Genomic DNA, 16,261 nt, shown 5'->3' on the forward strand with positions numbered 1-16,261 from the left:
ACCAATCATCAACTACTTTTTCCTTATCTTTTTTGGACTCAATTATTTTTTTTCATTTTTCAATACATTAATGCATTTACAATGATCAAAGGTTGCCTTCTTTTTATACGAACTAAACAAAAAAAAAAAAAAAAAAAAATACAAGAAAATATCCATTCCATGATATTCGTTCCATTATTTGCCACGTTTTTCTGTTGGTTAATATTTAAGGTCAAACTCATTCATTGCTCTAGCCCGTCACTTTCCATAGTTAGACAATCCGGTCGCTAGAGATTTAATATTAGCCTGTGACTTGCAGGTCTGATTTTTTTCCACTTAACAATTTATTTATTTTTGCATGATTATCAATCAATCAAACTCTGTATCTTCCATTATGTATTTGGCATTAAACTATTAATCTGTACTTTTTCACGCCAAACGTTTTTATTTCTTACTACTATTTACGATAACCTTTTTTCCCCTCGAAAAAGAAATTTATACTTTTTTTGCATGACATGAGCAAAACTCCACTCACGTGATGACACGTGGCAGTTTGTTGCCACGTGTCAAACTGCCACGTGTCATCACATGAGTGGATCGTTCGGGACTCGTGAATCGGGCCGAAAATCAATTTTCTTAAGAATGTGCCATTTCATTTAAAAATATCAGAGCTTTCGACAAATCAGTCATAATTTAGTGAATTGTGTTTTTATGTGTCATTTTCTTTTGTTTCTAACTGTACTTAGATAGACTCAAAACAGCATGTAGGTTAAATAGAGAGTAATTTTCTGGACCTGAGAAGACCTTGATCTGCTATTTAATATTTATATCAGAAGAGAAATCGATATTTTACAATGACAACTAAAAAAAAAATAAACAAAACAAAACATGGAACCAGATTTTATTGGTCCCTTGCATGAATGATTGTCACATAGTATATTTTTTCATCATTTGTTTTTCCTTGGCTACACTAGTGTCACATAGTTGACCCATAAAGTAAAATCATCTGCCGAGTTCTTGACGCTTCAAAGCTGGAAAAATCAGCTTCTCCAACTCTACTAAACTGGAAACCACATTGCCATACTGTTATAACCATATTATGAAATAACCTAAGCTTCTTTAAAATCGTAAAATACAGCAAATAATAAATAATGCAAGTTTTTTTTACTTACATCTCAAACTTCTGAAATGCTTCTTTCCGCTTGGCTCTATTCACATCGGTATCTTTTAGATAAATTTGAGAATTACCTGCAAAAGAAGACGAAGAAGCAGAACCCAAGGAAGCAACTTCTGGGTTCGGGAAAACAAGTTTAAACATCAAATGAAGGATAAGCAAATCAAAGACATGAGTTTGCAAAAGAAATAAAAGACGAGATAAATTCATTTAACGTGACAAAACTTTCAACAAGCATAAGACACAAATGATTTGCGTTTGGGAACCAGGGTTGATTACACTACAGAGTCCACAAATCATAGAGCTAGTATTGTGATTACACTACAGAGTCCACAAATCATATATATATATATATATATATATATATATATATATATATATATATATATATATATATATCCTTTGAAAAACAAGAACGAGATTTTATTGTGAATGTAATCCCATATCTTTTAAGAAAAAAACTAGGGTTAAGTTCCAAGGTCCTTTGTGTGACGCCACGACATTCGGGAACTCAAAACGGTAACGATTGCTAGGTGGGTACATTTAGAGAGGCTAGAACTCGGGACCTCTTGAAAATAAACCAAGAGCCTGAACACTAGACCGACCACTCCTTAGATTATCAAGGCCCTTTTAAAACTCTTATGGTTTTATCAACGTACATTTCGTATTAATTTCGAAACATTCGATAAGAGACCAACCCAATTGAGTGCAAAACTAATTACCTATACTCGTTGGGGCCGGCAAAGCGAGTTGTTTCATCGCCACATCCTTGTCGACCTTTAGAGCCACCGGCTTCTCAGGCCGATGAAATCCCTGATCAAATCTCCACATAAATCAACTTTTTTTTACATTATATAAATCTATCAAGGACCCAAATGAAAAAAAAAAAAAAAAAAACCCGGCCTCTCCGACCTTCTTCCTCTCCTTTCTCTTGAGTATCTTCATGTGACACTTCTTGATGTAGTGCATCAAGTGATACCGAGAATGTCTCGAGCACAACTCCTCTTGGACGTTCGGGTTCGCTGTAAGCCAGTCGGAGATATCTTTGGATTTGACCACTTCGTCCTTTTCCAGATCCTCTAGCCACGAATAAACCGGTCTCCACTGGTCTGTGCGTTGAAACCGAGCCTGTGGAGTATCGACTAAGCTCAGCTCTTTTCCTTCTTCCTCGCGTCCCTGCTCAAGAAAATCACGACGCATGTATAATTAAAAATCATTGCTTGGATAATAGACTTTGTACAGCATATACACATGAAAGCCGATTGAACTACATGCTTAGTTCGCTCCTGAAATTGGAAGAAGAAAAAGAAAAAAAAAAGCACAAAGATTGTATTCGAAAAATGTATAAATTGGGTGATAACCTACATTCTGCTCCAATATTTGAATTAATACAGGTTGCATGAAAAAATTAATAATTATAGAGAAAAAGGCATATACAAATTCCAGGTTTTCGAAAATTCAAGGGCTTGAAGATGATACAAGTTTCATGAGATGAACATCGTAGTTATTAGAAACGAAAATCAATATGCTTGAAGTTGAAATGAAATTGAAGACCTGATCGGGGAGTCTCATGTTCTGAATGGAGATAAGCCTATCAGAGAGATCGGAGCGAGGCATGGACTTAATTCCAAGGGGAAGAGACTCGTGGTTCGAGTCTATCCAGGCATCGACTTCCGCCATGGAAACCGCTTTGGCTTCAGGAAACGAGCAGAGCCAAGCTCGAGCCATGGTCTCCCAATCGAAAGAGAGGTCATCGTTGTCGTCCGAGACTCTCTGCTCATCTTCTAGGTTTTCTTCAGCAACTTCTGTCGACATTTTTGTTGATTTTGATGGAAGAAGAAGAAGAACAGCGAAGTGAGCGGTGTTATTTACGTACACAAAACGACGTATCGTATCGTAAGTTCGTAACTAGACTTTTTCTCCTTTCAGCAAAAATTAATGACATAAAAAAAAATTACAAAAAATACTAATTTTTTCATTTATTTTTACAAAAAAAAAAAAAAAATTGAACTCTCAAAAATGACGCTTAATGAAATAACTCTATGTTTTCTATTTTATATATAAAACAATTAAATAAAAAATTTCTTTTATAAAAAATTAAGGATTTTATAAAGGGAGGTTTTGACTTTTCTTTAATAAAATAATAAATAAATATTTATTTATTTTAATGAGGGTATTTTGGGAGTTCAGTTTTTTTTTAAATAAATGAAAAATATGGTATTTACAATATAATATATTTTAGGAGAATTATGTGTCATGTATATCTTATGTTTTAGTGAAATGTCGAATTTAACTTTTGGTTTTCAAAAATATCAAGTTCATGCCATCAGTTTAACTAAAATGACGAAATTCTACCTTAAAATAGATAACAGTGCCACGAATCTTCTTTTCATTGACTTTTCATTGACGTTAACTGAAATATTTATATGTCAACACCAATTATATATATCCATTCACGTCATTTATTTTAAAATGAAAAAACAAACAACAGTCTCTGAATCGTGAAGAACACAGAAAGAAGCAAGGGGTAAAAATCGACGTTGATAGTGATCAAAATTATAGATTCAAACAGAGAATCCAGGATTCAAAGTTGCAATTCGAACACGAAATGAAATCATCTCTTGTGAGATATGAATTTTATTATTTAATTTCGATTTAAGGCTATTTTTTATTTTAAAATTGGAAATTTGGAAGTTAGGTACTGGTTTGGATTTGATTCGGTTTTTCTTATATAAGAGTTAACATCAATGAAAGGGATATTTTTGAAAACCAAAGGTTAAACTCGACATTTCACTAAAACACAAGGTATATATGTGTTGTTTTCTCTTTATATTAAACTGAAAGAGATGTTTGGTATTTCTGAAAACAGAGAAAATAAATCGTGCATTTCGATTAAACACAAAATATATTGTTGATATTTAAATCAATTATAAAATAAAATAAAAATTCGGCAGCATATACTCTATCTACTGTAATTTTATAGCTCATTCGAAATATTAATTGAATTGCACAGTTAGAGAAACCACATGCATTAGTTAAATTGCAAAAAAAAAAATGTATATATATATATATATGTAGTATATAAACTCATATTTGGTATCCAAACTGTCGCATATATTCAATTTGGTTGTTCTATTAATATGACTATTACGAGGGTTATAGGAGTTGAGGTCCTTAGAAAAATAATTTTTCTAAGCTAAATCTCTTTTTTTTTTTCAAGGCAAAACTAGAGCTTTTATTACTAAAAAATATCAGATGATAACAACCTAGAAAGTTTGACAAGGACGCGCCCCTACTCAACACGATCTGAATTGACTCGGTTACGCGCAAGGTTTAAAATGTTGTTTTTTTTGCCGTTTCGAACATCCTGATTTACGGAAAATCGTCATACCGATGGAAAACCGAACGGAAAAATTGTGGAAAATGGCAAGCGAAATGTCGTTTTCGATGGAAAATCGACGTGCCGACAGAAAATCGAACAGAAAAAATGTATATATATATATATATATATATATATATATATATATATATATATCTTCAATTTTAAATTTGTAAAATTATGAACATAATATATGCATGATATTTATTTTAAAAAGTTATGGCAATATATATATTGTATCTTTAAAAGTTTAATTATATGTATGTCTAATATATTTATTTTTTTGACAAAATATATACATTTTTTTACTCTATATAAATGTAAATATACATGTATTTAAGAGAAATGTTTAAAAAATGCAATAACTATCCTTTAAAAAAGTTGCTGAAATTATATACGTAATATATATATATATATATATATATATATATATATATTATATATATATATACTTAAAACCTTTATTCCCATTATTGAACGCTTGAATAAATCTCTCTTATGGTCAATATCAGGGATTTACATATATATATATATATATATATATATATATATATATATATATATATATATATATATATACTAGTTTTTTAGCATCGCGCTACGCGCGAATGATTTTAGCATATTATAAATGATAATAACAAGTAAAATTTGTAGAGGTTAATTTGTGTTATCAAGATTTGTAAACAATGGGCACCAAAGAAACCGGCAATTAAGAAAAAACCCTTAAAAATCATAAACGAATAATAAAATGTAAAAAAATTTATTTTGTACATTTATTAGACTTTCATGGGTAAATAAGACTTTTGTTCGCTTTTCAATGAAATATGGAGATACATATAAGATGAATGAAAATAAATATCAAAGAGAAACTAATAAAGAAAATATAAAACTAACATACACTCAAAATAATGTATGTTATTGATATAGGTGTCACGCCCCAGGAAAAGTGGGGTGTGATTATTGTATAAAAAGAAACACTAATAAACTTTACAAAACTAACCCACGGTGCATACTCAGTTATTTACTTTACAAGTCCAAAGATAAAAGAAAGAAAACGGAGATATAAAACCAACCTTCGACACTTGATAGTCTATCCAGCGAAAACCATCAAACTCTCGACCACACTTTATCCTGAGGTCTTCCTAACCCTTCTCCTTCTCACATCCTGATTATAAGAAAAAAATTTGAGGAAATAGGGGTGAGCCTGGGGCTCAGTAGGTGCTATAGTAATGGTTTGATTTTTAAAAAGATTTTCGAAAATAATACTTACCGTATAATAATAATATTCTTGTCACGTGTAAATCACCATACACGTACAAGTATACCTTGCAGAAATGTAAATTGCAGAAATATAAATGACAGAAATTTAAATGTGTCCCTAGATACTTCTAAAACGTGTACTATCTCCTGAGCCGCCTGCCAACTTAACCCGTGGCAGTCCTCTGATCAGAGCAAGGTGCACTCTCCGCACCGTAAACATGTATGTGTGAAACCGGCTTGTCCAGGATATACGAAACATTTCCTTTCGTAAATACGGGATATATGTATAATATCGAAAATATTCTCAACTTCATTATCGGATATACCGAATTGAAGTTACGCCACATTTTCTAAAAACGGTTCTGGGTTTCGTGGCACGTTCACAAACATTTTCATTTCGAAAATAATATATACTTGAGGCCAAACCATAAAATCAGGAGAGAAGGGTTATAATAACCTACCTCGAGAGTAAGCGTCTATGTCGCTCTTCCACGAGACGTTCGCTCGTCCTGTGAACCTGAACGTTCACTAAAACCGAGAATCCAGACGTTCACTTACTCCGTGAACCCTCTAAACGACTTTCAGTCTCGAGTCCTATCACGATAAATCAAACCGATCCTGAATCAGAATCCTGCGAGTAATCTATAATACTCAAACTCTAACGTACGATTTACAAATCGTAGAACCCAAAGACTTATCCGCTATAAGGAATCCAAGTTCTCAGAACAAAACTTCAAATGATACGAGAAAGTGTAAACTCGAACGAAAAACTACGATCAATCTCAAAACCGAGAAATCAAACGTTAAATCACAATCGAGTCTTAACTCTTAAAATCCTTAAACGAGCTTAATAATAATAACGAATAATCTACTATTTTTTTCTCTTTCCAACTTGCATCGAAACCGACTTTCAAACAAATAAAACGTACTAACGTACTAACTCGAACCGATTCGTACAAAATAACTTTAACTCTGTAAATTACAACATAATAAATAAATAACTCGCTAATCCTAAACGGATGCTTCGCGAGCCTCCGAGCCAAAACCGAAACGCCGTATCCACTCGACGTTCTCCCGGTCTTGTTCGTTCTCACCTCGTCGACACTCGCGCTATAGCTCCGTCGTTTCTCGGCCACGTCCTCGCCGTCTCGACCAGCCGTTGTGGGCTCTGCGTAGCCCGCCTAAGACGACCCTAGACCCTTGACAAATAAGACTCACAAATGAAACAAACCTCGTTAACACGTTACAAAATAAATTCCGAGGTATCGCGAACCACAAATTTGATTCCAAAATTGGCAACAACCATACTAACTCATACCCAAAATTCCAATCAAATTTTCAACAACCAAAATCCCATGGCCAACAAAACATCACGGCCAAGACTAAAATCAACACCAAACCGTCCAGAATCCAAAAACAACAAGTCTCAACCACAATTTCAAACACAGAATCAAATCAACAACAACAAAAACTTTCAGAATCCAAAAAGCCCCAATTCACGTTCTCATAAACTCTAATCTCTTGTGAAATTCGGCCAAAAATTCAAGGAAAATTCCAATCAATGATTTCAATCTACAATCCGAGTAACATCATCACAAATCAAGCTCCATCAACCATAATAGCAACTCAATTCCACGAAATCAAACAAGAAAACCAAAATCCTAAATTTGCAGTTCAAACCCTAGAATCACCAATCAATTCGGGTTTGATTTCTTTTACCTTGTTTTCGTGGATTTGGACTCTCCGGGGTGTGTTCTCTCTCTCCCGGCGCTCGCTTCCCGGTTGGCCGGCCACGGCGGCTCGCGGCGATTTCTTTTCCCTCGGTCACGGCGGCCGCGCGAGATGGGTTTCGGGTCTCGGTGACTTGCTATCGGCCGAGCTTCCTCTTCCTCCGAGAGCTCAACTCCGTCTCACGCTCTCTCTCTCTCATTCAGTCTCTCTCTCGCTCTCTCCCCAGAATTCTCTTTCTTCTTCTTCCTCTTTCTTTTCTTTTTTTTTTCCTGGTTTGCAAAATGCCTCAGTCGGCCAAGTGATATACATCACTTACAAAAAGTTTCCAAACTCTTGATGACGTGGAAATGCAATACTTATCCTTTTATTTACAATCCAACCCCTTTTTTCCTTGTTTTCTTTCAAATGAGCCCGAAAACATGACAACCACGTCCTTATCACTAACTTTGTGACTAAAATCGTAACTGAACGAACATTTAATTTAGAGCTTCAAACCGAGAATTTTCTCGTACGTTCTCGATTAATTCAAATATATTCAAGGTTTCTCAGAAATAATTCTCGTCCTTGAGAATTTATTTTCTTATTTTAAATTCCGGAATATCTCCTCGGAAAATAATTTATTCCAGACGAACTCGATAAATCCTTTATTCATTCCGAGATTTTCCATTACCTTAAACTATCTTAAATCACTCGATAAACTTATTACTCTAACCCAAAATGATGGAAACGATTCTTAGAAAATTAATTTACATAATTTTCTCGTCCTTTTGAAAAACTTAATTTACAACATTAAGCTTAAATTTCGAGTCGCTACAGTTCTCCCCTCCTTAGAGAAATTTCGTCCCGAAATTTAAGATCTAAGTGGGTACATGGAATAAGTACGGATATTTTTCCATCATATCGCTTTCCAGTTCCCAAGTCGCTTCTTCGCTTCCATGATGCGTCCACAAGACCTTCACCAACGGAATCTCACGGTTACGAAGACTCTTCATCTTTCTATCGACAACCTGGGTTGGAACTTCATCGTAAGTGACATCCTCTTGAATCGGTACATCTTTGAGTTGAACGATAGCTGTAGGATCGGGTTCGCTCTTCCGAAGCATTGACACGTGAAAAACATCGTGCACAAACGCTAACTCTGGGGGTAGAGCAAGTCGATAAGCCACAAGACCTACTCGTGCAGTAATTTGGAAAGGTCCTACATATCGAGGAGATAATTTCCCTTTCTTTCCAAGGCGGGAAATACCTTTACGTGGAGATACTTTCAAAAGTACGTAGTCTCCTACCTCAAATTAAAGTCGCCTTCGTCTCTTATCAGCATAGCTCTTTTGCCAACTCTAAGCTCTATTCAATCGCTGCTGAATGACAGCAATTTTCTCATTAGTTTTTTTTTCGATAATGGTAGCTCCTGTTTGAACGCGATCTTCTGGTTCAATCCAACACACAGGAGATCTACACGGTCTTCCATATAGAGCTTCAAATGGGGCCATGCCTATGCTGGACTGAAAACTGTTGTTGTATGCAAACTCGGCAAACGAGAGATTTTCTTACCATTTGTTACCAAAATCCAAAGCACACTCTCTCAACATGTCTACCAGGATTTTAATAACTCTCTCAGATTGCCCATCTGTCCGAGGATGAAAAGCAGTACTGAAATTTAATATAGTTCCCATGGCTTCCTGGAAACTTCTCCAATAATGAGCAGTAAACCGTGTATCTCTATCTGAAGTAATGCTCAGAGGAACACCGTGATACTTCCACCAAGTTTTCTATATACTCTTCAGCTAGTTTCCTCTTGGAGTACGTTACTTTGATGGGAATGAAATGCGTAGACTTTATGAGTCGATCCACGATTACCCAAATCGTATCAAAACCTTCCTGTGACTTCGGTAGGTTTGTGAGAAAATCCATGGTTATCTCTTCCCATTTCCATTCCGGTATGGGCAACAGGTGTAACATTCCTCCTGGCTTCTGTCGCTCAGCTTTCACTTTTAGACGATTCTGACAACTCCTGACATAGTCGAGGACGTCTCTTTTCATATTGCGCCACCAGAACTGTTTCTTCATATTCTGATACATCTTAGTGGCTCCGGGATGAATGGCGTAACGAGACTTATGAGTTTCTTCCATAATCGCTTTCTTGATCTCACTTACTTGCGGAACAGCTAAGCGATTCTTGAAATACAAGCTTCCATCCCCTCGAACATTCCAATGTTCTAGCGTCTCACCATTCTTCAATCTTGTCAGAACACCTAGAAGATGTTTATCTTGCTGCTGATTCTCTTTAACTTGCTGGACCAGGTACGGTGGATCTACCAGATTATAAATCACCGCTGAATCACGACTCTCGAAGAGCTTAAGATCGTAATCCCCAATTACCATTTCTCTTTTCCAATCCAGCAATCCTAGCGTTGCTAAAACACTTGCACATTTCCTACTCAGTGCATCAGCTACAGCGTTAGCTTTACCAAGGTGATACACGAGAGTAAAATCGTAATCCTCCATGCACTCAATCCATCATCGTTGTCTCAAGTTCAAATCTCGCTGAGTAAAGAGATGTTTCAAACTCTTATGATCATAAAAGATTTGAAATCTTACCCCGTAAAGATAGCATCTCCATATCTTCAACGCAAAGATGATGACTGCAAATTTCAGATCATGAGTTGGGTAGTTCTTCTCGTGAGCCTTCAATTGACAAGAACCATAAGCAACTACGCGCCCATTCTGCATCAAAACGCACCCCAAACCTTATGTAAACCAAAATCACATTCCTTCTTAGTATATAACTGATGCTGCCGAAGAGTCTGTAAAACGACTCTAATATGTTGCTCATGCTCTTGTGCATCCTTTAAGTAAATCAAAATGTTATCAATGAAGACAATGACAAACTGATCCAAGAATGGTCGAAAAACCCGATTCATCATGTCCATAAAAGCTGCAGGAGCGCTCGTTAATCCAAAAGGCATTACCAGGAACTCAAAATGACCATAACGAGTCCTGAAAGCCGTCTTGAGAATATCCTCTTCACGAACCTTTAGCTGATGATACCCAAATCTCAGATCTATCTTGGAAAAGAATCGAGATCCTCCCAGTTGGTCAAACAACTCGTTAATCCTGGGCAATGAGTACTTATTATTGATCGTTACTGCATTCAGCTTTCTGTACTCTATGTACAACCTTAAACTCTTAGCATGCCTCTTCGCAACAAGACAGTTGCTTCCCATGATGACGTGTTATTCCAAATGTATTCCTTGCTTGTCAACTCGTCAATCATGGCAAGGAATCGAGGATAAGATCAATACATAACTCTATCTCTCAATCAGGCGGCACACTAGTTAACTTTTCTGGAAAACGTTAAGAAATTCAAACACAACAGAAATAGCTAATCATGTATCAACGTCTTTTACGTCGACTTCTGATGCCGAAAGAAGTGCATAGCATGAAAACTTTCTTCGTCCTCCAACGTAGGACTTCATGATACCATTCTGCATCCCATGGTCTTAGCTTTCCTGATAAGAAACTATCTCCCTAGATTCCATATATAGCTTAACTCTTTGATAATGAAGATCTAGCTGAACTCTATACGTTGACAACCAATCTATGTCAGAACATTACCTTTCACGTACATAGGTTGTCCACGTATTTTACCAATTCAGCCAACATTTCTAGGCCGCATCCTAGAAGACTTTCCATGTACAGCTCATCCTTGTTCATATGCTTGGCTATCTTTAAACAAAAGCCTCAAAGCCATCCTCAAACCTTATGCACTTCATGTGCTTGGTTTCGATAATGAGAGGGCAAAACGCACCCTATCACAACCTTGTCCCTCATTGAGACGCTATCATCTTCCTTTATCAAGGTCCACCAACTTTCATCCAAAAAGCATTGTACGTAGAACAATCCCTCTATTTGTTCCTACGTCATGAGCATCGTACGTTTTCGTGAACAGTCCTTACGTTAAACTAGCACGAGCTTCGTGCTTAGTTACCATGAACTCTACGCAATACTCTAGCAGAGTTCTTATCATATCCAACTGCATTACGATATTCTGAACCCAATGACCTGCAACTCGCAGAGCCATATATCCTTAAATACGTGAATGTAGAAGTCCTAAAACTTTCAAAGACATCCACTTCTAAACGTAATAGCACACGCTTTATTCAGAACATGTGTTGTCACCTCTTGAAAAACGATTCATTACTCAGCCATACTCAAGAGGCTCGAGTGGACATAAGAATCCTTATAGCAAAGGAACATTCGAAAGACTCGCATCCGGCGACCTTCTAAAACTATTATCGATGGACTATAAGTGTAAAGTAAACCGAGTATGCATTCCCTAGAGACTCTTAACCTAGAGCTCTGATACCACCCTGTCACGCCCCAGGAAAAGTGGGGTGTGATTATTGTATAAAAAGAAACACTAATAAACTTTACAAAACTAACCCACGGTGCATACTCAGTTATTTACTTTACAAGTCCAAAGATAAAAGAAAGAAAACGGAGATATAAAACCAACCTTCGACACTTGATAGTCTATCCAGCGAAAACCATCAAACTCTCGACCACACTTTATCCTGAGGTCTTCCTAACCCTTCTCCTTCTCACATCCTGATTATAAGAAAAAAATTTGAGGAAATAGGGGTGAGCCTGGGGCTCAGTAGGTGCTATAGTAATGGTTTGATTTTTAAAAAGATTTTCGAAAATAATACTTACCGTATAATAATAATATTCTTGTCACGTGTAAATCACCATACACGTACAAGTATACCTTGCAGAAATGTAAATTGCAGAAATATAAATGACAGAAATTTAAATGTGTCCCTAGATACTTCTAAAACGTGTACTATCTCCTGAGCCGCCTGCCAACTTAACCCGTGGCAGTCCTCTGATCAGAGCAAGGTGCACTCTCCGCACCGTAAACATGTATGTGTGAAACCGGCTTGTCCAGGATATACGAAACATTTCCTTTCGTAAATACGGGATATATGTATAATATCGAAAATATTCTCAACTTCATTATCGGATATACCGAATTGAAGTTACGCCACATTTTCTAAAAACGGTTCTGGGTTTCGTGGCACGTTCACAAACATTTTCATTTCGAAAATAATATATACTTGAGGCCAAACCATAAAATCAGGAGAGAAGGGTTATAATAACCTACCTCGAGAGTAAGCGTCTATGTCGCTCTTCCACGAGACGTTCGCTCGTCCTGTGAACCTGAACGTTCACTAAAACCGAGAATCCAGACGTTCACTTACTCCGTGAACCCTCTAAACGACTTTCAGTCTCGAGTCCTATCACGATAAATCAAACCGATCCTGAATCAGAATCCTGCGAGTAATCTATAATACTCAAACTCTAACGTACGATTTACAAATCGTAGAACCCAAAGACTTATCCGCTATAAGGAATCCAAGTTCTCAGAACAAAACTTCAAATGATACGAGAAAGTGTAAACTCGAACGAAAAACTACGATCAATCTCAAAACCGAGAAATCAAACGTTAAATCACAATCGAGTCTTAACTCTTAAAATCCTTAAACGAGCTTAATAATAATAACGAATAATCTACTATTTTTTTCTCTTTCCAACTTGCATCGAAACCGACTTTCAAACAAATAAAACGTACTAACGTACTAACTCGAACCGATTCGTACAAAATAACTTTAACTCTGTAAATTACAACATAATAAATAAATAACTCGCTAATCCTAAACGGATGCTTCGCGAGCCTCCGAGCCAAAACCGAAACGCCGTATCCACTCGACGTTCTCCCGGTCTTGTTCGTTCTCACCTCGTCGACACTCGCGCTATAGCTCCGTCGTTTCTCGGCCACGTCCTCGCCGTCTCGACCAGCCGTTGTGGGCTCTGCGTAGCCCGCCTAAGACGACCCTAGACCCTTGACAAATAAGACTCACAAACGAAACAAACCTCGTTAACACGTTACAAAATAAATTCCGAGGTATCGCGAACCACAAATTTGATTCCAAAATTGGCAACAACCATACGTCATACCCAAAATTCCAATCAAATTTTCAACAACCAAAATCCCATGGCCAACAAAACATCACGGCCAAGACTAAAATCAACACCAAACCGTCCAGAATCCAAAAACAACAAGTCTCAACCACAATTTCAAACACAGAATCAAATCAACAACAACAAAAACTTTCAGAATCCAAAAAGCCCCAATTCACGTTCTCATAAACTCTAATCTCTTGTGAAATTCGGCCAAAAATTCAAGGAAAATTCCAATCAATGATTTCAATCTACAATCCGAGTAACATCATCACAAATCAAGCTCCATCAACCATAATAGCAACTCAATTCCACGAAATCAAACAAGAAAACCAAAATCCTAAATTTGCAGTTCAAACCCTAGAATCACCAATCAATTCGGGTTTGATTTCTTTTACCTTGTTTTCGTGGATTTGGACTCTCCGGGGTGTGTTCTCTCTCTCCCGGCGCTCGCTTCCCGGTTGGCCGGCCACGGCGGCTCGCGGCGATTTCTTTTCCCTCGGTCACGGCGGCCGCGCGAGATGGGTTTCGGGTCTCGGTGACTTGCTATCGGCCGAGCTTCCTCTTCCTCCGAGAGCTCAACTCCGTCTCACGCTCTCTCTCTCTCTCATTCGGTCTCTCTCTCGCTCTCTCCCCCGAATTCTCTTTCTTCTTCTTCCTCTTTCTTTTCTTTTTTTTTTTCCTGGTTTGCAAAATGCCTCAGTCGGCCAAGTGATATACATCACTTACAAAAAGTTTCCAAACTCTTGATGACGTGGAAATGCAATACTTATCCTTTTATTTACAATCCAACCCCTTTTTTTCCTTGTTTTCTTTCAAATGAGCCCGAAAACATGACAACCACGTCCTTATCACTAACTTTGTGACTAAAATCGTAACTGAACGAACATTTAATTTAGAGCTTCAAACCGAGAATTTTCTCTTACGTTCTCGATTAATTCAAATATATTCAAGGTTTCTCAGAAATAATTCTCGTCCTTGAGAATTTATTTTCTTATTTTAAATTCCGGAATATCTCCTCGGAAAATAATTTATTCCAGACGAACTCGATAAATCCTTTATTCATTCCGAGATTTTCCATTACCTTAAACTATCTTAAATCACTCGATAAACTTATTACTCCAACCCAAAATGATGGAAACGATTCTTAGAAAATTAATTTACATAATTTTCTCGTCCTTTTGAAAAACTTAATTTACAACATTAAGCTTAAATTTCGAGTCGCTACAATAGGCTACGTTTGGTTGGGATTAAAAAGCCTTGCTTTTGTTTATAGAAAAAACAAAACTGTTTATCCGGTGATTGGCAAAACTGTTTTTACAAAAAATTCAAAAACGTTTTTAGATTTTGTACATGAGATAGAAAAGGTAGGATTCTTAACTTTTAAAAAAAGTGTTTTTAAGTTTGATATATAAATTACTGTAATATCATCGTACAAAATATTATTTATATATATATGTATATAAATAAGCATATCAATAATTATTATTTAATTATTAAGAACATGTCTATTTTAGTTTTTTTACTATAATATATTTATTTTACCAAACGCTAAATCAGTTTTTGTTACCAGTAACAACTGTTTTATAAACAGTTTATCAAACACTTTGTCATTTTTTTGAAAAAAAACAGTTTTTTATAAAAGCACTTTTTTAAAAAACAAAGCTATGTCAAACGGGGCCATAGTATAATATAGCATTAGTAATTATGATTATAAAATACATAAAAAATTACACAAAATATATTGATGAGAGATGGAGGAAAAAAAATATATATAAAAAAAAATTACAAAATAGATTGGAAAAAAACTATAAAAAAAAAAAAAAAAAAAAAAAAACGAACCAATGAAATATAGAGACACATATAAGGTGAAGGGAAATAAATATCAAAGAGAAAAAGAAAGAGAATCTAATAAAGAAAATACAAAACCGATATACACTCAAAATAATGTATGTTATTGATATAGTATAATATAGCATCAGTAATTATGATTATAAAATAAATAAATAAATTATACAAAATATATTGATGAGAGATGGAGAAAAAAAAACAATATACATAAAAATTTTTTACAAAATAGATTGAAAAAAAAAAAAAAAAAAAACCAACCGGAAAAGTCAAAAAAAAAAAAAGGTAAGGCAAAAAAAAAAAACCGTCACGTGTCGCCTCCTGGAGACGCCACGTGGCGGCCCCAGAATGAAAGAGGGGAGTGAGTTCCTCTTTATTATCTATGTTATAGATATATATTTACTTATTATTATACGTAATATATATATATATATATATATATATATATATATATTTTATACTCATGGTCAATCTCAGGGATATCAGGGATTATATATGTATATTTATGGCTCATGGTCAATATCCCTGATATATATATTACGTATAATAAATCCCTGTTAAATCTTTGATATGTATATATATATATATATATATATATGTATATATATATATATATATATATATATGTATATATATATATATATGTATATATATATATATGTATGCACCTTTGGTCCATGACGTTGTGCATATAAATCTATGTGGTGGGGTATAAAATACTGCCAAATACTTGTCCTTTACATATATATTTATAGCTATGTATATAACATATATAAAAAAAGGGTTATTAAGTTATATAGCCACACGGATATAGTGGATTGAGATATAACCCACTTTTGGTTAATTTATTGTAAATAGCCAAGTAAACT

At 35.4% G+C, this 16,261-nt stretch overlaps 1 protein-coding gene and 2 long non-coding RNA genes across 5 annotated transcripts; all 3 read right to left on the reverse strand.

The window, feature by feature from the left end:
• Positions 1–780: 780 nt before the first annotated feature.
• On the reverse strand, positions 781–3,023 carry LOC149383276 (ribonucleoside-diphosphate reductase subunit beta). Of its 3 annotated transcripts, none has more exons than XM_089628256.1 (5): positions 2,708–3,023; positions 2,066–2,329; positions 1,876–1,966; positions 1,152–1,266; positions 781–1,042 (listed from the first exon to the last, which is right to left on the reverse strand). In XM_089628256.1, the coding sequence occupies exons 1-5, from the start codon at positions 2,966–2,968 to the stop codon at positions 982–984; spliced, it is 792 nt and encodes a 263-aa protein (XP_089484382.1). In that variant the 5' UTR covers positions 2,969–3,023; the 3' UTR covers positions 781–981. The 3 variants fall into 3 exon arrangements, with proteins under 3 accessions (XP_089484382.1, XP_089484383.1, XP_089484381.1); XM_089628257.1 differs by having other exon boundaries at positions 781–1,062; positions 1,152–1,269; XM_089628255.1 differs by having other exon boundaries at positions 1,152–1,269; positions 2,708–3,021.
• A 2,580-nt stretch (positions 3,024–5,603) lies between these two features.
• LOC149383277 (uncharacterized) lies at positions 5,604–7,809 on the reverse strand. Its single transcript, XR_016301661.1, has 3 exons — positions 7,512–7,809; positions 6,254–6,386; positions 5,604–5,697 (listed from the first exon to the last, which is right to left on the reverse strand). It is a non-coding gene; the product is annotated as an uncharacterized LOC149383277 (long non-coding RNA).
• Positions 7,810–12,101: 4,292 nt separating this feature from the next.
• LOC149383278 (uncharacterized) lies at positions 12,102–14,296 on the reverse strand. The gene is made up of 3 exons (XR_016301819.1): positions 13,943–14,296; positions 12,688–12,820; positions 12,102–12,131 (listed from the first exon to the last, which is right to left on the reverse strand). It is a non-coding gene; the product is annotated as an uncharacterized LOC149383278 (long non-coding RNA).
• Positions 14,297–16,261: the final 1,965 nt, after the last annotated feature.

Source organism: Urtica dioica, chromosome 10 (genome assembly GCF_054948205.1).
Source record: "Urtica dioica subsp. dioica isolate 48M chromosome 10, U.dioica_male_clone48M_v1_H2, whole genome shotgun sequence".
NCBI lineage: Eukaryota > Viridiplantae > Streptophyta > Magnoliopsida > Rosales > Urticaceae > Urtica > Urtica dioica.